At 39.7% G+C, this 26,532-nt stretch overlaps 1 protein-coding gene across 8 annotated transcripts in view; it reads right to left on the bottom strand.

The window, feature by feature from the left end:
- Window positions 1–26,532, bottom strand: part of PTPRM (protein tyrosine phosphatase receptor type M) — a 778,989-nt gene that overhangs the window by 386,943 nt on the left and 365,514 nt on the right. For all 8 annotated transcript variants that reach the window (XM_038543828.1, XM_038543830.1, XM_038543829.1 and 5 more), the window contains 2 exons: window positions 25,941–26,115; window positions 20,702–20,995 (listed from right to left, as the gene is read on the bottom strand). In XM_038543828.1, the coding sequence (XP_038399756.1) occupies window positions 20,702–20,995; window positions 25,941–26,115 (469 nt within the window). The remainder of the gene's footprint in view (window positions 1–20,701; window positions 20,996–25,940; window positions 26,116–26,532) is intronic.

Genomic DNA, 26,532 nt, shown 5'->3' with positions numbered 1-26,532 from the left:
CTAAGTTGTACACTTACAGTTAAGATAAGTATTATTTTATGCATATTTTATCACTATAAAAAAATTAAAAGCCCTCACTAAGGATTCCTATGATTTTTTAAAAATTTTTTTTAAGATTTTATTTATTTATTCATGACAGACACACAGAGAGAGAAAGAGAGAGGCAGAGACACAGGCAGAGGGAGAAGCAGGCTCCATGCAGGGAGCCTGATGTGGGACTCAATCCCTGGTCTCCAGGATCATACCCTGGGCTGAAGGCGGCGCCAAACCGCTGGGCCATCGGGGCTGCCCTGACTTTTCTTTTAATCAGATCTAGAGCAATTCTATTCACTCTATTCAAACTTCAAACTTAGAAAAGGGTTACATTTACTTCACTAAAAATTTCAGATGATTGGAAGGATCTCTAAATAAATTTATTTTCAAATATGTATTTGCTTTTGAGGATGTCAAAGGAGTAAAAAGGCTTTTTTACTTAAAATTTCAAAAATAATCAATTAGGCATTGTGAACAAAAGCGAATCATAATAAAACACTGTTTTTAATCTTTAATGATATGTTTTAAAAACTAGCATGGTATTAATGAGAGCATTAAATGCATTTGTTTTTCATGGGTTTTTCTAAACCAGTTAAAATAGAAATCGGAACACCACCCAGATCCGTTTCAGCATCAGCCCTCACTGTGTCCTGGAGAATGGGGCCCCACTTCCCATCCTTTGTGCCCCGAGCATCACTGACAGCTGCTGGCTGCGGGTCTGCCCTCTGCTCACTGCAAATGGTTACACGGTGGAAGGACAAGAACACTGCCAAGAAACATTCAAGACTGTTCTTCCCCATAACTGATTTTCATGTCTATTATATATTAAGTATTGTGAAGTGACAGCTTATGCTATTAATAATTTAAGAACAATTAGACATAGTAAATATTTCTCACCGTGTTTCTTTACCAGTGGCTTAGACAGCTTCAACTGACTCACATAATCACAACTGAGTCAACCTTCTTGTAATTATAATGTAAGAATAATCCTTATAAACTCATATTTAAACACAACCTAGCAAAGGGCTTGCATAAACTTTTACACAGGTTTCTCCAGAGGCACATTGTAGGGAGTAGGGAAATATATACGGTTTTGGGGGTGCTGCTGCAATATGAAAGCTCTGCTTAATGACAGTCTCCATGCTGGGGTTACCAACCATGTTAGTTTGCTAGGGCTACCATAGCAAACTACCACAGACTGGGTGGCCTGAACAAAAGAAATTAATTCTCATAGTCCTGGAGCCTGGAAAGTCTAAGATCCAGGTGTCAGCAGGGTTGGTTTCTTCTGAAGGTTCTCTCCCTGGCTTGCAGATGGTCATCTCCTACACTCCACATGTCTGTGTCCTAATGGTCTCTTCTTATAAGGACACCAGTCATACTGGATTAGGACCCGACCTAATGACCTCATTTTAACTTAATTACTTCTTTTTTAAAATTCCCATCTCCAAATAGAATCATATTCTGAATACTAGAGGTTAAGACTTCAATGTATGAATTTGGGGGGAAGGTGATTCAGCCCCAAATACCTACTCAGAACACCACTATCAATTACTATAAAGATATTTTCTAAGTTTGAAAACTTCTCAGTTTGGACCATCTCACTCCACACTTTACCTCCTTTGCTTATTGATGTCAAGTTAACTCCAGCCCCTGCCCTGCTGTTGAATCTCTAACATCATGGCTCTTACACATAGGGGACTTGGCTGGGGATGTGTGTCCACTGCTCCCACCCGTGGGTTTGAGCTTCCGATCTTCACTGAAACAATGCCGGCTCTTTTTGGCACACAGAGACAAGGGGAAACACTGCCCAGCTGATGGCTGGCAGTCGCGGATTCGAGTAAGTGCCACTGTGCTTCTCTGTTGCTCTAAGAATGGACCAGAACCAACAAAGAGAAAACATTCCTAAGGCAACCAGGTACAAAAATGTAAGGAATCTGCTTTTCTCTTTCCAGAGAAAATGAAAACACATTTCAAAAACCCTACAAAAGGCTTTGATTCTGTGTGTGTTAGACCGAGCTAAGCTGCTTTAAACCCTATTACACAGTACTGAGGACTTGAACTATAGGGGATCTGTTATCACATTCATTTCAAATTCTGATACGCTCTCTAGAATTTTTTAAAATGTTTTCAGCCCCTCTATTTGAGCATGGGGCCTCAGACAGCTCTCCTTTTATCTTCCAACTTCAAAGGATAATTTTGAAATAAAGGTTTACTTTCCTGTGAATTCTGATAGTTTTATACTGTCAGGGACAATGGGTTGACGTTTTTAGAAATGAATCCCAGACTCTGAAAGAACTTCCATCCGTATTCCCATTCCTCTCCCTTGGATGGTGGTTCGGACTACAACTATTCCAAGGGCTCACCCAGTCCGGACACAATGTGAAGTTACTCTTTGGATAGCAATCGTGATGGGAGATACTCTAAATATTACCTAAATTTGTATTAATTTGAAAAATTTAGTTTGCTAACAGTGACGTAGCTGTGCCCTAACAGAAAGAACCTGATCTGGAGCCAGACACATAGGAAACTGTATCCCAGTTTTGTGTGGCCTCTGAATACCACAGAACTTCTTGAAAACTTAGCTTCCTGATTTGGAAAATAAGGATACTGTTATCTATCTCACAATCATTTTGGGGATTGGGTAAGAAAATGGGTGTAGCAGTGTCTTAAGTGTCTTATAAAACCAATGAGGGCATTTTTCTTGAGTCTTTCATGACTGATTGTTGGTCTTTGTTTAAAACCACGAGGTGGCCTCATGGCATGGGACTACTTCCTACCTGGCTTTCCTGGAAGACTAGTCCATAAGGAATGCTGAAACACACTGCTTTCTAGACCACACTATATTCTAACAGTTTACATTATTATTCATCAAGTTAACAGTATTTCAAGGCAAACTGATCACCTACCAACCTTGATAATGCCGATTTACTATTATGGGTGGATATCTCAAATGTCTCTTGCTCTTTAGCATTAAATATTGAGTGGAAGTGGAGCTTTTATTGACAGCTTTATTACTTTATTTTACTACCACACGTTTTTATGTGATAGTAAGCAGCTAAACACACATTAAATACATGCTGAGATAACTTGATAATGACATTCCACAGATTATTTTCTCCAAAAAGGCTGGTGGCAAAGAAGACAGAAAAATGCATTAAAGGGAGAAAGGAAAAAAAAAAAAAAAAAGGAGAAAGGAGCCTGACCTAGACAGAACTAAGAGCTGAGAGTGTCGTATGTGCCAGGCACTGACACACACGACATGGAGAGATACAAGCCTACGTTTTTGTCTTCATCTTCCTATACATTAAGGATGGAGCCAGGGACAGGAAACATTCTGAAGTCCAGGAGACTCAAGTGAACAAAGATACATTCAGAGTCTTATGCAGGACAGTCTATGTGGTGGATGTGATAAGGACTCACAGTTTATACAAAGGATGTGCTAAATGTTTGACAAGTAGAGAAGAAGAAAGGAATTTCTGAGAAAGGGAACAGCATGTGATAAAGTGTAGAGAGATGACAAAGAATGACCAAAATAAAAGCCGTTGGGCAGGGTCTGGTCAGGTGCATAGAGTCCTGAATATGAAGATCCTCTCAGGCCTTGCTAAACATTCCCTGGTTCCTACAAGCTCCAGAGAACTTTCCATATACTTAATACTCATTTAGGCGTAGGGGTTGTAACATGACAGCCACTCCTCAGGAGGCAGGCTGGGGTCAGGGGCCTTCAACTGGGATATTCAGTCTGTGAATGAAGGATGGCGAAATGTGGGGATGGGACTCACTGCCCTGCACTTTCATTGATGTAAGTGGTTTCCTTGAGAAAACGAACAAACAACCTCTTCATTCACCGCTCATTAGATGCTAATCCAGACTCTAAATGACATGGATTTATTCACTGAATGTTGAGAGCCCACCCTGGGCAGGTGCTGCATGTGTATCAGTGAGTAAGAAAGATACTACTCTCGAAATCTGGAGGCTTCCAGGGTAGCAGAGAGATCAGATGTTTAAAAGAGTGCAGGGGAACGCAGGGTTCCCTGGCCCAGGGAGAGCTTAGGGAGAGCCCCCTGAGGAAGGGATGAGAAGCAGAGATGGAAGGGCAAGCACCTGGGGCCACAGGGGGAAAGCACTGGCGCGGTGCTTCATGGGCCTTCTCAGGCAGGGAGATGCAGCTCAAACGCAGGCAGGTGAAGCAGGTACATGACATCTGAAGCCAAGACAGCAAAGTTCCCCCTGTGAAACTCTGCAGGGGACCAAAGGAACTTGGGATGATGAATCGAAGGGCGCATAGTGAGCTGGGATGGGTGGCTGATACCAGCGCCTTGGCATTGCAGATAAACTTCCAAAACGGCCACAGGTTTGGGAAAGAAGAAGGGGTGGGGTTTGGAGATTGGTTCCATGTACGAGATAGAATAGTGGAAAGAGTCAAGGGGTGAGTCCTATTTTTTCTGGCCAGAGTGAGCGGACAGTTTGCGGAATTATTTATTGAGCTGAGAGACCCTGGAAGTAAAATATTTATCTGGGGCGGGGTGGAGGGAGGCTGTCAGACAAGAGGGGGATGCCCGGTTGCATTTTAGGGATGAGGAGCTGGAGACACTCTGGTAATGCGAGTGGGGTGTACAGCACCTGGCCACCGTAGCACACCCAGTGGGCACATAGCCCCTCGGGGCTGGGATGAGGGCAGGGCCCAGGAGACGTGCACACATGCCCCGTGGATGGGCTGGTCCCCTGCCCTGCGGTCATTCTCAGTTGGGAAGAGGAAGCGGGTCCAGAGAGGCTCCAACTGAAATGCCAGTGCGGCCCATCCCACCTCCGCCACCAAGGCCCCAGCCTGGCCTGTTCTGGGTACCCTCTGTGCTCTGCCAGCAGACTTCACAGTGACAAGAGGACATGAACCACAACAGCAAGATGCCGAAGCCTATGCTTCCCCATCCTCATTTTTTACTTTCTATTTTATTTCTGCTATTAATTATTCAAAACGAAATCACTTTCTGAGCATAAAGTGCTGGAAAAAGATAAATAATGCAAATGTATTAAGGGTTCTATGCCCTCTTTGGGAGAAGAAGGTTTAATTTAAATGTTGTTCATTTGGACTAATAAATACATTATGTAGCATGTTAACTATCTGTCTCAGATGAAACACCAAGATTCATAATCTTTCACAAAGAATGATTTAGGTATACTCTTTCAAATCAATTATGAAAATGCTTCCAAAATACCCAACTGATGACCTTATCAGAAAGAATTATAAACTGCTAATTGCCGGTATCTCTGCTTCTGAATCTGCAATTATTTTATATACAGAGTCATCTATATTGTTGATTTCTTTTAAAGTCCTCAGAAACTGCGGGATTCTCTCCTAGAATAGAATGTTTATATGTCTTATACACCTGGGCAGGACAGACAGAGGTGGCAGGACAGGAAAGCAAACACAACAGAGGGCCGATTTCCTCTGATGGCTGGGCCCAGATCATCTGCAGAAATCATCACTCTGCCCTCACTGCTGTTTTCACTTAGGCTACGGTGAGAGCCTCAATAGTCACAATGAAATTAAAGACCCAGCTTACAGATAGGTCACCCAGGTAACATTCAATTTTCTTTGCCACGGGCCTACGGCTCAGTGAAAACACAGGTGTAGAGCCTAGAGCCATGTTCTGTCAGCTTCCATGGTGAAGCATTGCTTTTTAAAAGGTACTAAAGCCAATTCTGAAAGCAGAAAGATGTGTCTTTGTTTTAAAAAAATTATGAAACAGTATTGGAATTTGAATGAAAGATTACTCTGTCTCCTGCTTATAGGCCTTTCATGATAGTTAATATCTCAACCTTACTATTATGATATAAACCTTTTAAATAATTAAAGCTGAGATTTGATCAGTCTGCTCTAAGGGTCAGGCATGATATTGACGAAATATAGAACAAGAGTTAAGATTTCATGGTGCTATAAAGAAATTCTTTTTAAAGCAAAAAAAGATACATGCTGGTATTTCAAAACAAAAAGAAGTATTACCAATGTCCACTTAATAAATGAGCAGAACAAGTTTGCTAATCTGAGAGTTTAACTGAGGATGAAACATTTAATGTGATCATTTTACTAAGTCTATATATCCTTAAGGCTAGAAATCATGTTTAATACCTGATGGTCAGAGTCCCACTTTATAAATTACAATAAATTGACACCTGGCCTCAAAACTGCAGCAACAAGCAAACACACAAATTGAGGAGTAATAGAGAAGGTCACCTAATCTTACATTGTAGTTGTTAACAGAGTTACAGCTTAAATGACCCTGGCCAATAATTATCTTTTATTCCTTCAAGTTATCTCTTAATGCTGAGTAACTGTCAGTTTATATCAATATGCTATATACAACTAACCACCCCATGCAGTTTATGTCAATTTTATCTGATTCTATCTTGAAATGAGAGATGTTTATTGTCCCATCACATCCTTAAATCAACTCTGAACCAGGGCTGTAGGCCTGACTCACAGAGCCAGGTTTTGTACTGAAGCAAAAGCAAAGTGCACCTCGAGCTGCAAGCACTGGCTCAGAGAGCTGCTTCTGCAGCAACAGACTTGCTATGCACTTTTGCCAATAGACTGGTTGTGCCCTGGTGCAAATAGACTCATCTCACTTGTACAAACACTTTTATAGACTCACTATGCATTTGTGTCAATAAACCCACTGTACTTATACAAATATACTCACTGTGCACTTGTGCAGACTCATTGTGCACTTTTATAAATAGATTTGCTATGCATTTGTGTAAATAGACCCAGTGTACTTGTACAGATAGACTCACTCTGCACTTGTGAAAATAGATTCGCTGTACACTTGTGCAAAAAGACTCACTGAGCACTTTTGCTGACAGACTCACTGCACTGGGCAAACAGCCTCACTGTGCACATGTGCAAAGAGATTTGCTGTGCACACATGCAAGCAGACTCACTGTACTTGTGCACACAGGCTTCCTGTGCACTTTTGTAAATAGACTCACTGTGTACTTATATAAATCGACTCACTGCACTTGTGCAAACACTGTGCACTTGTGCAGACTGCTATGCACTTGTCCAGAGACACATGTGACTTGTGCAAAAGGGCTCACTATGCACTTTTGTGAACAGACTAAGTATACACTTTGTGAATAAGCTCACTGTGCACTCGTGCAAACAGACATGCTGTGCACATGTGCAGACTGGTGTTACGCTTGTGTAAACGGACTCTGTGCATGTGTGCAAGTTGCTTCAGCTTTTCACATCTCAACTTCCCTGTCAACAAAATGTAAGAACTCAACCTTTTTCTTCTAAGTACATTCTGTCAGGAACTATGAAGGATCTGAGATTTTACCCTCCTTTTAAATTAACAAGTTATCTGCCCCAGTTTCATAGCTGTTGGCAGAAGTAAGACTCCTGTCAGAAACAAAGGACTTCATTACGAATGATACGGCAAGTAGCATGAACTTCCAGCTACCCAGGGCTCCCCTTGCCCCCAGAGTCCCATGGTCCACATCATGCTACACATGCAGTAGGTCTGTGTTACATCTGAGAAACTGTGGGTATAGGGAATCCAAATCTTTTCTTATGTATATAAGGAAACCTGTCTGCCTTTTGCTCCATAAATATTATTTTTACTGTACTGAACAGTAAGACAGCTTGTCCTCTGTTCCAGAAAGAGGCACTAACTGTATCTTCCAAGGCTGTTCACTTTCCAAACATCCTTGAAAAGATAGCCCAGAACAAAGGCCACTGGTGACTCTGCTGGCAAGACATGCAGAAGCAGGAGAGGCCCTAAGAAAACTGCATCCCAACATCCTCTAAACAATTCAGGTAATATAAATTTCTCTCATTAAAACTGAACTGAAGGTTAGATCAACACTGAGTATAAAGAATAATTTCCTATATTAATCCCTATAGTAAATTTTTCCAATATCTCTACTAAACTCAAGGTTATCGTTTTTTTTTCATTAAATGCAACATTCTCCATACATATATTTCTGATCAGATAATATCTACCAGATAATTCTGGTTGATCGATAGTACTTAACATTGGGGCAAGATCAGAAACAAACCTTGCCTAATTTCTCACTAGTAATCTGACTACAAATACTTCATTTAATTCATCAACTTGCATTACGCACCCTGTGGGTTCTTAAATAGCATTCATTCTCCTCGGTCCTTTCTAGTGGCTCCCCAAATCTCTAATTTGATTCAGCTTTTGTTCTCTATGCTTTGTGGCTCAGGGACAGCTCATCCTACCTCTAGACCCAAGGGTATACTTTTGTCCTTTTTTAAAAAAAACTAGTTTTAGGTTTAAAACAAAACTGAGCAGAGAGTATAGATTTCCCATATAGGCCTGCCTCCACACGTGCAGTTTCCTCCATTACCTCCTCCTACCACAGTGGTACACTTGTTACAATGGATGAACCTACAATGACACATCATCAGCCAGAATCCATAGTGTACATTAGGGTTCACTCTCTGGTACATTCTATGGGTCTGGAAAAATATGTAATGACATGTATCCACCATTACAATATCACACAGAGGATTTTCACTGCCCTAAAAATCCTCTGCATTCCACCTATTCATCCCTCCCTCCCCTCTAACACTCAGCAACCACTGTTCTTTTCACTGACTCCATTGTTTTACCTTTTCCAGAATGTCATGTGGTTGGAGCTATACATACATAACATATACATAGCATCCCATAGCAAAAGTGAGAAAAGATAATTTTTCCTTCTACATCATTAAAGAGCAAAGGAATCCTTCCTAGAAGGCTCCCCAGCCCTAGGATCTTCCCTGACAAAACTTTTACTTTTTTTTAAAGATTTTTTTTTAAGTAATCTCTACACCCAATGTGGGGCTCAAACCTACAACCTTGAGAGTTGCATGCTCTACTAAGTGAGCCAGCCAGGTGCCCCTTCCCTGAAAGGCTTTTCGAACACTTCACAGACTGAAGATCTAAGTGTAAAAATAAACTCTTTAAAATATTGTTCAAAGACAATGTGGAAAATACCTTCTAAATTAAGACTGGACAGTGAGAAGCCACAAAGAAAAATAAGAGTTTAAGAAGCAAATGTTACATCATATCTGGCCATCTACTGATAATGAATTTATTTGTATTTGGCCTGATTTAAATTCTAATTCTAAGACACTTTTATCATATATTAATAGATAAAATGGTATATCCCTAAATGATATGACTGATACATTTAACTATATAAATTTAAACATTTTTCTTTAACAAAATACAGCATGAATAAAGTCAAAAGGCAGATAGTAGAATGAGGGAAAATATTTAGAAAACATATGATAGGTAAATGGTTAACAACCCTACTACAACTAAAACACTCCTACAAAATGAAAAGGGGAAGAGTGGAATAGCACCCTAAGGATAGAAATAGAAAATTTGATGATGAAAAAATATAAAAAGTCAATGAAAACATGAGAAAAAGTGAAATACAAATTAAAATAGTGACATACCATTTCTAAGCTGATGAACTGGTAACAAAATTTAATAGATCATTAATATTGAATGCTCAAAGGCACATTCAGAAACCAACACTGTCACACCTTGCTAATGCTAGAATCTTCTGAAGTGTAATCTGACAAGATCAACTAAAACCTTAAATGAATTTATCTTTTGCCCACCAATTCTACCTTAGAAGTTAAAACTATTTTAATATAAGGAGATATAGATATTTATTGAAATATTCATTTTAACACGAAACAACAACCCCACCCATCAAAATGAGGAGAGGTGAGTGATTAGGGTATCCATATTTCAGAACAATAAGTAGCTATTATTCAGAATGAGTTAAATCTCTGTATATTGCACTACACTCTAGCAACTAGAGATGATCACTGAATACTGACAGATGTTAAATAAAGTTGCAGAATATATAATTCTATTAGAATTAGCAGTAAGGAACAGACCTGGGACATATATGGATATTTACTTATATATCTAAGTGGGCATAGAGAGAGATGTGCAAAGAAAATACTTAAGTATTATTCTCAGGAGAAAAACTGAAAAAAAGATGGAGGAGTCTGTTAACTTCTGTATTGTTGGACCTCTTGTATGGAACCTATTATTTCAGTAATTAAAACAGATAAGTAACAAGATATAAGCATTAATGAATAAAATGTTATTTCTGATGAATTCGTAATCTAACTTAAAAGCGATATAGTCTATCTCAAGAATCGTGAAATAGCAACATATAGTACTTAAAAGAAATATATATTAATATCTGTATCTTTTCTACTGGTAATTTAAGCTACAAAGGGTTTTCAATGCTAACTATAAATTTGTGTCTACTGTCACTTCTCTAGATCTACATGGAAGAAGTGCTACAATTTGGTCAACAGAAATATTTTACCTGAATAGTTATATTTCTTTTTACTACTCATTCCACATGTGTAATAACATGGTTGGAAGATCAGCAATTTTGATATCAAACAATTCTATTATCATTCTTATTTTAATAATAGGTGTAACCATACTTCCTAATAAGATTTCTTGTATTTGTAGTTTTAATTTCATTTATATGCATTATTCATTTTTAAAGCTTTCTATTCACTTGCAATTTATTCTAATAGGTAATGTAATTACCAGTTCTTCATATTCTTAAAATTAATTTATAAAAATATTACCCAAACAAAGGAGCATGGTTAACCGTCATAAACTAAAAATCTTGACATATCATCAAGGTTTCATGATCTCTTGTCATTACTGTGCAGGTCTTAGTTCTCATTTATTTTACTTCCATTAACTTAGTTTTTAGCAAGCAGCTTTATCCTTACAGAATGGAGTAGGCAAATTCTAAGTAGAGGCCAAATGCCATAGAATGTGCTCTGATGAGTTATCTGTCCACATGAACGGGGACAGGTATGGCAAGAGCTGGTTTGATAAGAAGAGGAGGAATCTGGGCATGCTTAGGGAAGAATGGCTAGAAGCACACAGGAGCATGAGGTAAAAGACTAAAATTCATCTATTTACCATCTCATGACATTGCTGCATCAGAGGGTCCAGGCACAAACATGTGGTATATCTTTTAAGTTAAAAGGAAGTGAACTTTTCCTAGTATGTTTTGGAGACAAAGGCCCTCCTGAGGCTAGGTCCTGTTCCTGAGTCCAGGGCAGAGGATACAGGTAAGTGTGTCTTGAAGCAGTCTTCACAGTGGAAGATTCGATCTGTGTACTTGAGTTCCTTAGATCCAGAGCATCAGAATCCTCATCTCCAATCTCATTTAATAAGGATCCTCAACTTTCCTGAGGTCCATGGGTAAATAAGCAAAAGGAAAGACATCCCCCGCAAAACACTCAGTCTTGGCTGCCTTGCTGTGCTAATCAAACTGTGGTTGTCAAGTATTGTGTGTTCTGGGCAAACTTAGAGGTGTCAGGGTCTGCAGCAGTACTCTTCAAACAATAAAAGTGTCAAAAGCGTTCCTCAAGTCAACAATAATTGCAGCCCTATCACGGAATAACAATGTCTCACATGTGATAAAGCCTTCATAGTTATCCTCTCTTCTTTGCCGCCCTACAGTGACTCTGGGTCATATATGCTTTTCTATCTTGACACATGAAAGAGTCAAAAATGCAATGTTCTCCCAGGTTCCAGTGGACATCCAATCAGTTTTTGACATTAGCTTGAGGATATACATCCATTTTTGTTTTACCTAAAGCAAACTGCAACTTGATCTTTGTGTGTCAAACAAAACCCAACTTACTCAGCTTAACAATTCTACTGCAAGGTTTTGCCATAGTAGTACATATCTTCAGTTGTGATGAGTTTATTCATTTTATAAATAGATCAGAATTTGCTAGCAAGCCTACTTTGAATTCATGGTGTATCCGGTGACCAAAGTACTCCACTAGCCATTTTTCGTGCATTAGCATATTTAATTCTCCTGGTGCTGCTACGACGAGGAAGGTGCTAGTATCAGTGGAAAACTGACCAGAATTATCTGTAATCTTAGGTCCAGAATGGGTATTTGTTGAGCTACTTTTAGCTATTAGTATCAGAACCAGCACTCACCTCAAGTCAGTCAGACTTTAAAGTGAAAGAAGTTCACCAATACGCGTTCTCTTCTCTGAATTTATCCAAAATATTTGCAAAGGCAGTAACAAAATTACAGATCTTCATAATTTAGAATGATCAATCATGCTCTGAGTCCTGTCAAAAAAACTTAAGCATACAGTACATACTGAACATGCATGGGGACTCTGGTAGGTTATAAATCCTTACACAGAGACCATAAGAAACAATTTGATTGCATCATAATTTGATAAAGAACTAAGGCATTTGCTCTAATAAAAATTAATAATTTCATTATCAGTACTCCTTTTTTTTTTTTTGCCAAATATATGAAACTTGGAGAAAGACTTGGATGACCCCAGGAACTCTTTAAAAATTGTCCAAAGAAGATTTAGTGGCTGTCTTCCTTTTCTAGAAGATACTGGTGTGAGAAGCAGAGGCACTCTCAAGCATTCTGGCGGCTTTAGGACGTCACTCAACATACTGTATTTGGTGCTCAATTAGGGGCTAACACTGATGTTTCTCTATGATAGCAAACCCCTGTGACAGAGGCTGATAGATCAGAGCACTGGAACAAGGAACCCGGTCAAGCCCCTAACTGACAGATGTACAAAATACACCTGAAAGGTTTTGTGATTTCCTTTTTCAGTGTTAAATGGCCCACTAGACACAGCTGGGAGAGGCCAAAGGCCATTGCCAGATAACTTCCAGAGTCTTCTCTTAATTTCTCAACCTCCTTGGTTTATTCGAAGCTACATAGGAAGCTGCCTACAAAGGTTTCCAAATCATGCCAAATCATGCCTGGATGTATTGTTAGCATATTCATTCTTCACAGCCCAGAGACCTGCTTAACACCTTCCAGAGAACTATCAGGGGACTTTAAGAGTCACTGGATAACTCTAAAAGCAAACACTTCCATCTGGTCTTTCTGGAACCCCTTCCAAACCTCTGCTACAAAACCACTTGAGTAGTTATATCTTACACTGCCCCCCTCACATGCCGTGCACTTAGGTTCACACACAGGGAGTGTGCTGACCCGATGTCTAAAGGCAAGCAGGATTTGAGGCTTAGGTATCACAAAGCCTCTGGGGCAGAAAGACTCACAAGGAAGGTGCTGAATATATTATAATAAAAAATGTGCTGCATTGCTACAGTGTTCCTGTCCTCCACCCAAATGCAAGGATGCTATTCAATGCAATGTATTTACATCTGGAGTCTAATAGGAAAGATACTTTTTATGACCTTTTAATGTTATAATTAAAAAAGGTTCTTAATGGTTTAATGTGTTGGAAATGCATTAAAAACATAATGCCCTTTGGCAGAGCTGTTTTAGAAGCAGAATTAGAACACTTTAATTTTTTTTCCTGGTAAATAAACTTAAATTAAAAATAAATTATGTTCCATTCAGTGAGGTCTCTGGCCTGTCTTCCCTGTGAATAAAAGCCATTGTTAGATCTTAGAAAGGCTCCCCTCTGCCCCCAAATGCCCACGAGCCAACCGTGTTAGTCCAAACAGATATTCTAACACCAGTGGCAGTTTGGTACGGAAAATCAGGCTATCCTTGATTTAGAAAAGAAAATAAATCAGGTTTGGGAAGGGTTGAATTTCAGATCAACCTCATTCAAACCAGAATGCTTCTTTTTTCTCCCACAAGAAGAACCAAGACTAATAAATTAATAGACACGGGGAGGCTGGCCTTCAGTGGAATGCAGGTATCACACAGGGTGGCTGGCCTTCATGTAAGGCCCCTTGGCTGAGAAGATATCACTTCTCTTTGCCCATATGTGAATCTTGTTCATGCGTATTTTAAATGAGTCTCTCCAGGGTCATGTTCAGCAAACATGAGAATCAACATTTTCAAACCGATATTAGACTTAGAGTAGAACAAGTAGGACAGAGGGTGCTACCGTATAAAGCAAACTAAAGATGTCCTCAGGGTGTGTGATGAAAGACAAAATGATACTCTAGCCCTGTAGTCAGCAGAGCATTCCCAAGATCAGGGCTGCTGATCCCTTACTCATGTATGCACATGTTCATCAAAGCCCAAGGCAAGGACACAAGAGAGCAAATGGATATGAATATATTTGTTCTTATGCAACCACATGACTCCTGCCACAAAGGAGAGGAGATACATGAAAACATTCCATACTGGATTGAACACAAACTCAACCTCTCTCAGACCAAAGAACTTCAGAAGATACAAGAGACTGAGCAGATGAGAAATATGTCCCACATTTCATGTCACTGAAGGTGCTACAGATAAGATAGCTCTAATTGCATGGTATCAAAGCAACTGAGTAGAACAAAAATAAATTTAATGTAACATATATTCGAAGTTCCTACTACAATTACATAAAAGGTTCTAACAAGGTATATATAGAACAAATATATATATATACCTCTATGCAAATAGGAATAAAAGTTTACCCACTGTATTAGTTTCAAAGAATGGTACATTATAAAAAGCACTCTAATTTCTTGTATCACTCTTTATTCTTGACAAACAGAAGGCCAATAGTTGACAGGATGGTTGTACCATTCTGACACAGTACTTCTAGGGTACTTATTTATACTTTGACTCTCTGAAAGCACACTACTCGCTTTAGTAGGCAAGATTTCCATAAGTCATAAAGATGGAGCATTTTTTTTATACCTTGAGTATTATTAATTTCATTGAAAGCCCAAGTTGTTACTTAAAGTCTCAAAATAGTTTACAAAGAATCACAGAAACTACATATACACAGTACAATTATCAGAGTAATTAAAAAGGTACAATCACACATGCTATAATATGAATGAATCTTAAGGACATAATACTAATGGAGTAAGCCAGTAACAAAAGGACAAATTTTACATGATGCCATTTATAGGAGGGACCTAGAGTGGTTAAATTCATAGAGATAGGAAGTAGAATGGGCCTGCAAAAGGTGCGGGGATGGGGAATTTGTGTGGCTACAGAGTTTCAGTTTTGGAAAATAAATTAGTTCCAGAGATTGAATGTACTCAACATTATTGAACTGTACACTTAGAAATGACTATGATGGTAAATTTTATGTTATATGATTTTACCACAATTAACAATAAAAGGTAATCTAATAAAAACTCTCCTGCTTCTCTCCATTCTCTCTTTCTGTATAGCATTTATCATAGCATATATATATGTATATATATATTTGTTTATTGACCGCACATTTCATCCCTCAAATACCCCCAAGTGAATCAACTTTAATGGTGGATCTTGTCCTTTGCTCTACCCTCAGAGGCAGGAACAGTGTCTAAAGATGGGTGTTCAATAATTATTTCATGAGTAAATTTTTTTAAAGGTGCAATCATTCTTTTTTTTCCGGATTTTTAGTTATATTAATTCTATAGAACACATTTCAGTTTGGCTTTTTTTTTTTTTTTCATTCTCACTAATCTTAATTGTTAGGTCATTAGTTTATCACCATCCTTCTTTAACTCCTGAACTTATGAGCAAGTCACTTAGACACAGTTAAACAATAACCAGGATACATAAAAAGCAACATCCCAAAATAAAACACATAAAAGGTCTACTGTGGGGCCACCTGGGTGGCTCAGCGGTTAAGCATCTGCCTTCGGCCCAGGGAGTGATCCTGGGATCTGGGATCGAGTCCCTCATCAGGCTCCCTGCATGGAGCCTGCTTCTCCCTCTGCCTGTGTCTCTGCCTCTCTCTCTCTCTCTCTCTCTCTCATTCTCTCTCTCTCTCTCTCTCATTCTCTCTCTCTCTCTCTCTCTCTGTGTCTCTCATGAATAAATAAATAAAAATCTTTAAAAAAAAGTCTACTGTGAAAATTAATCTAACAACATTTCCCCATTTCTCTTTTTCAAGTAGCTACCACTTAATGGCTTGTGATACCATAGCTGCACATAATTATAAGAATATAAGATATAATAGAAAACACAAACTAAATTATATTTTGCTTAAGTGGCTACTGAAGTAATTTCAACTCTCTGAGGTTACTCAACTATAGCTGAACTGCAAAATTGGAAAAATACCTGGATATGCAGATAAATCTTAAAACTAGCTATATCATTTAATCATTTAAAAAAAATACTGTGTATAGGCAGAACATTTTATCACCTGCAAAAATACCTTTACAGATAATATCTAACCGGATCTTCAAAAACACCTCTGATACAGTCAGGGCAGGTGTCACTGCCCTTATTTAAAGATAAGGAGATAGAACCAGGGAAGCTAAGTGATTTGATCAAGGTCACATGCAAAGAGCCTATGCATACATTTGAAAATAATTTTCAGAAACATAAGAAGCAGGAACTCTGGAAGTGTGCTACCATACAATTCTTGAAAGAAATCTGACCAGGTAATGAGATTGTGTCTACCAGCCACACACGAAAATCAATTCCATTGCTCAGAGAAGGACAATAAATACTGATCTTGCCATTTTAATGCAAGAAGCAAAATACATTTTCATGGGTGTCACCAAAACACGATAGGCCAGGTCTCTCTGGTACAGCACAGAAATGAAAACAGAGAGCTTGTCCAAAAGAAACCAATTTAATAGAAGAAATGAGAGAATGACGTGTGTCATGAATGCAGTGCTCCACTGACGAGAACTCCAAGAGCCCTTAATATAAAACTGGTCCTCAGATTTTCAATTTGCCAGGTATGTAATATTTGTAACGCATCTGGGGCAATGAAATCGTGTTGCTAACATCCAATTATTTTGATTGAAACTGTTAGAAGATTTTTTTTTTAATGGTGGTTAACGTTTATTGGCCATTTGCTATATGTAAGGTTCTGTTCTAGGCACCTTATACACATTGGCTCATTAAAGCTTTATGGCCACACTATGAGATATATATTTTTATCATCAGCCCTGTTTTATAGATAAGGCAACAGAAGTCAAGAGAAGGTAAGCACTTTTCCCATGGTCACGTGTATAGCTCCCAGCAGAGCCAGAACTCAATCCCTGGCAGCATGATCCCAGAGCCTGTGTCCTCCGCTGCTGACTCTTGGCTCTAGTAACCTCCAGCATTATCATTTCATAAAAGGGATACTTTCACACAAAAATCAGGCAGCGTACAGCATATCTCAAACTAAGAGTCACTTCTTCAAATGTTATCTATTTAGCAGTATTAAAAACTCACTACCTCCCTCCATCCTGCCCTTTTGCTCAGCCCTTTGTAAATGCCATTACTGACCTCCCTCCACTGGTTTGTGGAGCAGGACTTGACATGCACAAGAATGGAGTTTCCGGACAAGGATCAAATAAAAGTGAAAGTCAAAGACTTTCAGGGTAGAAACATATGATGGATCATCTCTTTAGAAAGAGAACAACAGGGCAGCCCCGGTGGCTCAGCAGTTTAGCGCCGCCTTCAGACCAGAGCGTGATCCTGGAGACCCAGGATCGAGTCCCACATCAGGCTCCCTGCATGGAGCCTGCTTCTCCCTCTACCTGTGTCTCTGCCTCTCTCTCTCCCTGTGTCTCTCATGAACAAATAAAGAAAATCTTAAAAAAAAAAAAAAAGAAAGAGAACAACACAGAATCTTCATGTCGAAGACACCTGCAGGGTCAACCAGTTCAATCCTTTTCTGAATATAGAAATCACCTTCTGCAATGTCAGGTTCTGCCTAAATGGATCAGCCATTGGAAACTCACTATTCATGATTCGGTTCTTGTCAGATTTGTACAGACCCTCTGTTCTTCTCCATCACCTTTCTAAATTCTTTCCATCATTCCTCATTGGTGGACCAAGGTTCCAGAATCTTTCCTACCCTGGTGCTATCCCTAGAGCATAGTCCATTATGTACTCTCTTTCTTAAAATGCAGGGAGCAGAAATAAGTGTGATAATCAGAGGGAGGCTAACTAGCACTGTAGCAATAAGACTATCACCTCCTTCAACATGGGTGTTTGGCTTTCTTAATGCAACCTAAGATTATAGTAGGTTTTGTGTGTGTATGTGTGCAGTGGAGGGGGGATGGTGGTAAGGAAATAACAGTACAGAGTGATACAGATCATACTGTAGATTCACATTCATTGAAGCCACATCCTCAATCTCTTTTGTATATGCTGCTGCTAAATTTTATTACTTTAATTCCACAGTAGTACTGTTGGGTTTTAAACCGCACAGGATGAATGTGCAATTATTCCTCCTGCCTATCACCCTATTAGATTCACCCACTGTTCAAGCCTGGCCAAGGACAATTTCCTTCTACTCTGCGGAATATTTAGAGGCCCTCCCAGCTTTTGAGCTCCATGACCTGCTCTCTGTGAGTCCCAAATGCTCACCAACCATCCGAGTGACAGTCTGGGACCATCCTACACCTTCTAGTCTATAGTCTGCAGTACCTGTGTCCTTCCTTGTACCTCAGGCCTGCCCTCCACAGTGTCCCACTGCTCATCGGCCACGACCACCAGGCTTATCTTCACATTTTCTCAAAAGCCTCAGGTCAAGAAAGAGTGAAACTATATATTCTTTCATACAGTAAAGAGAAATTTGTCTTCACATTCCTCCCCTTCTTTCAGCTTTGACTCTCTGACCTCACATAAGCTTGTTTCCTAAGACTGACTTGTCCAACAACAGCTCTCTTGGCCACGTTCAATGTCCGAGCATGACACTCCAGAAGCAGTGCTCCCCTCAGGGTGCAAACAGCTTAACAGCATCCTCTGTCGTTAGGCTTCCTTGCTTACCTGAGGCATAATACTTTTTCAGGCCTAGCGTTGGCATGCAAATATCAATTCAAAATCACTTTTAATTTCTTTAAAAGACTGATAATCTCTTATAAAAGGTATGCGGTCTCTTTGAGAGTTACTTATGTACATATTCAGCAGCAATAAAAAAAAACAAGCATTATATTCACGGAAATGTATTTAACAATTGTGTCAGGAGCTGAAATGTACAGGCAAGAGACAAGACAAAAATCTGTAGGGGAGGACAGGACTGGAAACATTAAGTAGGCGGGGTAGTTCGTGAGGAGAATGAAACAGATGGTCTCCTCTCTCCAGTCTAGACAATGGAATTCTAACCCTTTCTTGGACAGAGAGGGAGACTATATATTGCCATGCCCAAAATAGAAGTCCTTAAAATCACACCAAAGTGAAATAACACTGAATGCATTGCTCAGGGATCATGCCTGGAATACAGAAGGTCCTGTGGGCTCCCGTCTCCCCACTGGTAATAAGGGGGTGACAGAATCTGCCCTGGAGCCTTCACAAGGCAGTTATCAAATCAATAACAGGTTTGAAAGCAATGCCTCTACGGTGAAATGATAGATCTGGCATTCTACCTCGCTACTGTTTGCCCGGCAACAGACGATAGGATAATATAAGAAATTATCTTACAAAAAAGGAGGGCAGTTTTATTCAATGAAAGAGAAAGAGGAGATGCCATCATCTGGCAAAGTGAGGGAGAGAAAGAATTTTCAAACTTCTTTCTCCGTGGACCCAGCAGCCAGGGCTGCAAGAACGGCCAGTCCAGAATAGCAGTTCGTTCTAGAGATCCAGCACGGTGAGTGACGTGAGTCCCCAGCAGTGGATCCGGGAAACAGAGGCAGGGTTGGCTAGAACAGGCCCATGACGCATCCCCGGAAGAAGGTAGCTGTTCTCTTTTCTAATGAAATTAAATACCACCACCAACAACATGAGAACAGAATTTGCCCATGAGTTTTGAACTTGTGGAAGCAATGTACTCCATATTACAGAGGGGGAAAAAAAAAAAAGGAACATCTATAACCGTTCAGGCTTAATAGTTTCTCCTACCAGCCAGGGGCAGACTGTGCTTTGAGGATTTTTAAAACTTAAAAAAGACATGAAACATATTTCTGTGCCTATTAATAAATACTGCTATCTGAAGAATCAACTAATTCCATAAAAATTTACTGAATTGCCACCCCTCGGCTCACCATTCAATACAGAGATTCTTCATTTAAATGAGGAAAGAACACTTGGGTATCCTGCAATATTATTTCTCTCTACTTCCCTAGCAGAAAGGAGCCATACAGAAACAGCACTATCACCTCTCATGGGAGCTTGCTTCAGGTTTTGATCTTTAGAAGACACTACATTTCTCCCTCCATCAACCCTACTTTATTTAAGCTGCAGAACGGGTTCAGCACAGTCAATTAGAGCTTTATAATCTCAACCTAAAGACTGCACGCAGCCCACAAATCACCCTTACTTATTTTACAAATGGGCCCTGTGTCACTGGCAAGCAGCCCCTCCATTAAATATCCATCAATAAAAACACAGCTTTAAGGCCATCTCTAAGATGGACTCTATTATTCCAGTGCCCCTCCAGGCTCAAAGCACATCAACCATGACCATAAAACAAGGGGACCAGGGTGGGAGGATCTGACCTAGGAGCAAATGTCATTAAAGTAGTCAGTTTCTGTCAACTGTAGGGAGATCTCCTATATGAACTAAATACTCCCAGGCAAGTATAAAGAAAAATTCGGGAAAAAAGGAGGTGGAGGTTGCCTGAAGATACCAAGCCTTGAGGTCCCAAATTCCACAGGCAGGTGGGCTACTATTCACAGGTAAAGGGAATTATTCCTTTCCGCAGAGGACACTGACCGAGCTGGGGGAAGCATATTAGGCACCCAACAAACACAACGCCCAGAAAGACAGTGGTGACCAGTCCCAGGCATCCCTTACTCACCAGCACATTTTGTTCTTGTTCTGAGAGCCGGCCCAGGAGACCCAGTGCCACCCTCCCCCGGCCTGGTGAGCAGCACGCTGATCTCATACTCTGTATCCGGGTCGAGGTGCCCAATCTTGTAACTCGTGGAATCCACTGGCTGTCGGTCATTCCAGCTTCCGCTAGCTGTGCAGTATTCCACCTCTCGGGCGACAATGGGCCCATCCCCATTGATGGAGTTGGCATTTAGTTGAATCCATAGGTAGGTGGCCCCTACAGAGGCGAGCTGAGGTGGAGCTATCGGAACAGGAGGCTCTGGAAGGCAAATCAGAGAGTCCTCTTTCAGAAACTTTGTGCTTCAGTTTTAAACCAGCTAAATGTACATCAATTATTACAGTATATAAACCATGAATGTGTCAGGAATGAATTGGTAAGGATGGGTTTGTTTAGGTTATTAAGGAAAGGCATACTGGTGAAGTTTTTCACAGTGTTGAAATTTGTGAAATAAACTGTCTTAATATCTAAGCTTTCTTAAGTAGGCATACCCCACAGTTTGTTACAGGACATAACTAATTTTTCTCAGACATCTACAGGTATCAAAGGATTTTTTTTTCCCTACTAAAAGTAACTTGCTAAAAGCTCTCTCAATGATAGCCCTTAAACTCCAGGAGGCTTTCTATGGCCAAATTCCTTATTGAGAATGTCTTCAAAATCATCAAAGGTGCTAGTTATCTAGCTCATTAAATCCAGTTTCCTCATACTTATTGCTCAACAGATATCATCAATTTTAAAACATGGTGGAAATTATAGTTTACCTCTTCATAAATGCATTTCCAGGATGACTTGTTGCTCCAAAAGCCATCCTAGTGGACTCATTCAGCCACAGGAGAAGGAAGACCTCTGGATAATAAAGCCCACCACTGCTGCTGTTCAAGGAGCCACCAGTAATTAGTCATATGAAAGCAGCGAGTAGAAAGAAAAGCTCTAAAGCAAAGTGCAAGCCATGCCCAGCTTGATAAAATTCTAAGCGATCAATAGCAAATACTCCTTAAACCCAAGAGGGTCTCTTTCATTGTTTAAAACTTGAGATGGACTTTTTTCTACACCGTTGTCTGAGAAGGGAGAAATAGACAATGTCATTTTAAATAGTATTCCCAGTATGTGAGTGAGGTGTCGGTTGAACGGCTTGCCAGACACCCAATGAAGGCATTCTATATGCCCATTGTCACTGTAAGTGGCACCACACATGATACCGGGAAAGGAGATAATTATATAAAATAACATATTTCTATCTTAATGAACCTCCACCTGAGGAAAAAAAAAACCCTAAGATCTAGTGATTTTTTTTTTAGTTTCAGAATTAGAGTTTAGTGATTCATCAGTTGCATATAACACCCAGTGCTCATTCTATCACATGCCCTCCTTAATGTCCATCCTCCAGTTACCCCATCCCCAGCCACCTCCCCTCCAGCAACCTCAGTTTGTTTCCTAGAGTTAAGGAGCCTCTTATAATTTGACTCTCTCTCTGATTTTTTAAGCATGTTTCCGCAGGTGGTTTATGTCTTTTTGGGGAGTGTGTGTGTGTGTGTGTGTTTCAACTCCTCAGGTAGGGCATATGAATGCACAAAAAATAAAGCCTGCTATGTTCCAGTACTGGCATACACTAGCCTGCATGCTGCAAATTTTGTCACCACAGAAGACACAGCCAACTGATGACTGTTCTGTTTCCTGCTGAAATGACTCTCACGGCAGCTAGGACCATCTGATGTTGGTCATTGAGACCATACCTGGTTGATCCCTAGAATAAGCTACCAGTAACAACAGTTCTCTTTGGTGCGTGGGGGTGTCTTTGTTCTTTTTCTGTAGTCAAGGTGCGATGAACCTTACTGACTTTCAAAAATAGCTGGGAAATCTCATTAGACTAAGTCAAAATAGGCACTAAAGGATGACTTGTATTTGGAAGACTACGGAATTCATGTAAATGTACTAAAATATTATTCCTATTGTTTATATACTACAACTTTGTGCTAGCTCTTCATTTCTTTAAACAGTTCTTACTCAACTCATAAAGATTTAACATCAATTTATATCATTATGCAATTCCTTGAACCGAGACAGGAAATGGGCATTTTATAGTATATCCTAAGGCAGTTATGTAGCCAGGCTGAAAGAGCAGTTAATTACTTTGAAGTTGCAAATGCTAGCAAGGGTTGCTGAACTGCCATTCAAAATATAACTCAGGGGCAAAGCCACGAAGGTTAGTGAGTGCCCACCAATTCATTTAGGATATTGTTACTATATCCTAAAATAGACATGACTTTAATGCTTGTTTGACCTGAGTATATTTTCTCTATTAATTTCCCATGAAGAAAAGTATCAGATATGGGAAATCAAATGAAAGATTCAGCTGGAACCCGGAACAATTACGATAGATGTTCCAAGGGACTTTCAGGTTGCTTAAAGAATCCGTACAAGAATAAGTTTATATTAACATTTCGGATAATTTTTCCCAAAGTGAAGGAAGAAAAGGCAGGATTTGGGGGCTGGTGCCAAATCAGTGTGTGACCCTTAGAAAGTTACAAACTCCATGGATTTTAGTTTGTCCAATTTTTAGAAGATTAACACCACAGAGTAATGTATATTAAAAAAGAGTTAATCTATATACAAGTGGCCAACAAAGTGTCACTGTTTATTTTAAAGTAATCATCTCGAGGTAATATTTCAGTTAAGTATAACATGCTAGTACAATTCAGCATGTTATCTCATTTTAAAATATAAAATATATCTCATCTTAAAATATAACATATATAAAATATATTCAAAATAAAAACATATAAAATATATGAAATTTGGCTATAAAATTATAAAATGGAGGAAAAGTCAAATTTCAGATTTGAGCTACAACAGCAAGCCAGCCGTCCCTGGCTTTGGTCATGCATAGGAATGAAGAGAGGTGCCTGGACATTTAACACAATCACAATAAGCCAAGCTGCCATCATGCTGTCCTAAGGCAGGAAAATGTGCTGCATAAATGTGAATAACAACTCGTTCATTCTTTGTTTCACATTTGTTCTGGAAGACTAGACATTTATGATTTACTTAGGCCACCCAACAAATGAGGCAATTTTTAGCAAGGTTACTAGATTTACATTATACTGATAATGAAGCATGATGCCTTAAGAACATGGCTGGTCACAGTGAGATGCCCTGGCAACTATCAATCAGACAATGGGACACAGTCACGAAGAACTGAGCCGAGATGAACATTCAATAATAATAATGATCATAAAGAACTCAGCTATGGAACACCGAGGCTGCTGCTTTACTGGATTTGTTGGTAAACGGTGTCCATTTTCTACACGGTGAGTCCTTGCTTCTCTACAAAGTAGGGTGTGCATTACTGTGAAATGTTAGTTTTCTTTTTTTTTTTTTAAAGATTTTATTTATTTATTCATGAGAGACAGAAAGAGAGAGAGAGACAGAGAGAGAAGCAGGCTCCATACAGGGAGCCCGACATGGGACTTGAACCCAGGTCTCCAGGATCAGGCCCTGGGCCAAAGGTGGCACTAAACTGCTGAGCCACCGGGCTGCCCAAGTGTTAGTTTTCTTATAGTTATTAAGCCTAAACTCAAGGACCAGCCAGACCAGCAGAAGTTTCACTACAAACCAAAATTCCTACGAATCTGCTGTGGCAAAATATATTCGTGGAGCAGGTATTTCAACGTGTGCAACGTCAATCACTGCTGCTGCTCGGGGGCAGGCTCACACCAACACAATTCTCTCAGGAGCCAGGAGTGAATAATATTGGCAGGAGTGATTTCACAACAGAAGCATATGCCCAAACCACCTATAGATTCTGTAACAGAGAGTGTGTCCCCAGAGATTTTCGCTCAATGGGTGGTAATATCTGGGCAGGCATTTATGTCTTAAAATTTGGAAAGAGGAGGGGCACCTGGGTGACTCAGTTGATTAAGTGTCTGCCTTTAGATCAGGTCATGATCCTGAGGTCCTGGGATCCAGCCCTGCATTGGGCTCTCTGCTCAGCAGGGAGCCTGCTTCTCCCTTTCCCTCTGCCTGCTGCTCCTCTTGCTTGGGCTCTCTCTCTCTCACTCTTTGTCAAATAAATAAATAAAATCTTTAAATTAAATAAACAAAATTCAGAAAGAGAGCAATGACAAATGAGGCAAACTGATGTACAGGAGCAGAGGGTAAGAATCACCTCACCCTCCTCGTCGTCCTCATCTTGGCCCTAACAGGTGCTGGCTGCTTACTATGTACTATTCTAAGTGCCATTCATACATGTTTTGCTTGACTTTCCTGATCACCTTACAGTGTAGGTGACCTTGTTCATGTCTATTTTACAGAGAGCAGCACAGAGCTGGTAAGCCACTGGCCCATGCCCACATAGCGAGTTCTGGGTCTTTAAAACTGCTTGCACAGAGAAATTTGCTGATAAAAGGAAGAGCCCATCCAAAAGAGATCAGTTTTATGTTTCATATTTAAACAATGCAGGGGGAAAAATTTCAAAAACAGGCATCATTCTGTTCTCCTAGGATAAAACAGCAATGGCCTGACACAAATGACATAAAAACGCCTCATAGTACATCCACAAGTCCAAATTATTCTGTCTGGGATCAAGAATTGCCTTGGCAGTTTAATACCATAAACTCCTCAGTCCACAAAAAAAGCATTAGACCAGTAAAGGAAACTTATTTCCTTTCTTTTTTTTTCCCTCAAACCCCACCTTCCTGAATATAATGACTCAATTTTTCAGTCATGCAAAATATACTAATGGAACCTAACTGCGACATTATGAATGTTAACTCAGTATTATCAATATGGCTTGTGTGATATGAGTGAGCATTTTTATACTGGCATTGCTTCATTTTATTAACCACCGTGCTATCATAAACACCCTGGCTGGTGAATATTTGCATTTTAAGTGATTTTCTATCAGTAAAAAAAAATTCATTCCTTAAAAAAATTTATAGGTTGCGATCTCTGTATACACAGTTGGCAGAAGAACTTGCCAAGAGCACATTCGGTGCTTTGTATGCAACTAAACCGATGTAAATAAAATACATTTTTCAAAAATATTGCTCACATACAAAATTTGTACTTAAAATGCAATCCACTGAACTACTCTGTTACCAAGCCACTGTTCTGAAACAGACAAGGGTAAGTTTGAGCTTCACACAAATAATGAACTGACAACCATCTGACATAATGACTATTTAGGGGTATAAAATACATTAAATACCTTTAACCACCAATTCTGCATAGTTTGATAATCCAACACCTCCTTCAGTGCGAATCATGCAGCGGTACTTTCCAGCGTCTCGTTTTGTTGTATTTACGACATTAAATGAAGCTATGAATCGCCGGGAACTAGTCACCTTTATTTCCTTGAGTGGAGCATCCCGCACATCAATGCCCTGTATAAATGGAGGGGTGGGGGGTACAAAAAGAAATAATATCAGCTGTCAAGTTGAACCAGTAAGACACCTGATGGCATATTATCCCTGTTATCTCCATGTGGGTCTTGGTTCTGTTGTTGATTACCCATGGGCACTGGTTCCAAGAGAACAGCTGGCCAGGAAACTAAAATCCTGCCATGATCAACACTTTCACAATTGAGGGATGCAAAATTAAGTGTGCAGAAAATGTCTTGCTCTGTTTTTTTTTTTGGCCTTCAAGATATTAATTATGTTAAATGAGCTCACCAGGAGTAGAAAAATGCATATGGAAAAACATTTTACTCCCAAACGATCACCATTTGGTATTTTCATACCACTTTATTTGAAGTTGTTATGCGTGGCTAGGAAACAGAATTAATTCACTTGCTACCATAT

Source organism: Canis lupus, chromosome 7 (assembly GCF_011100685.1).
Source record: "Canis lupus familiaris isolate Mischka breed German Shepherd chromosome 7, alternate assembly UU_Cfam_GSD_1.0, whole genome shotgun sequence".
NCBI classification, from domain to species: domain Eukaryota; kingdom Metazoa; phylum Chordata; class Mammalia; order Carnivora; family Canidae; genus Canis; species Canis lupus.
The sequence above is the reverse complement of the archived record's forward strand: the minus strand, read 5'-3'. Positions and strand labels throughout refer to the sequence as shown.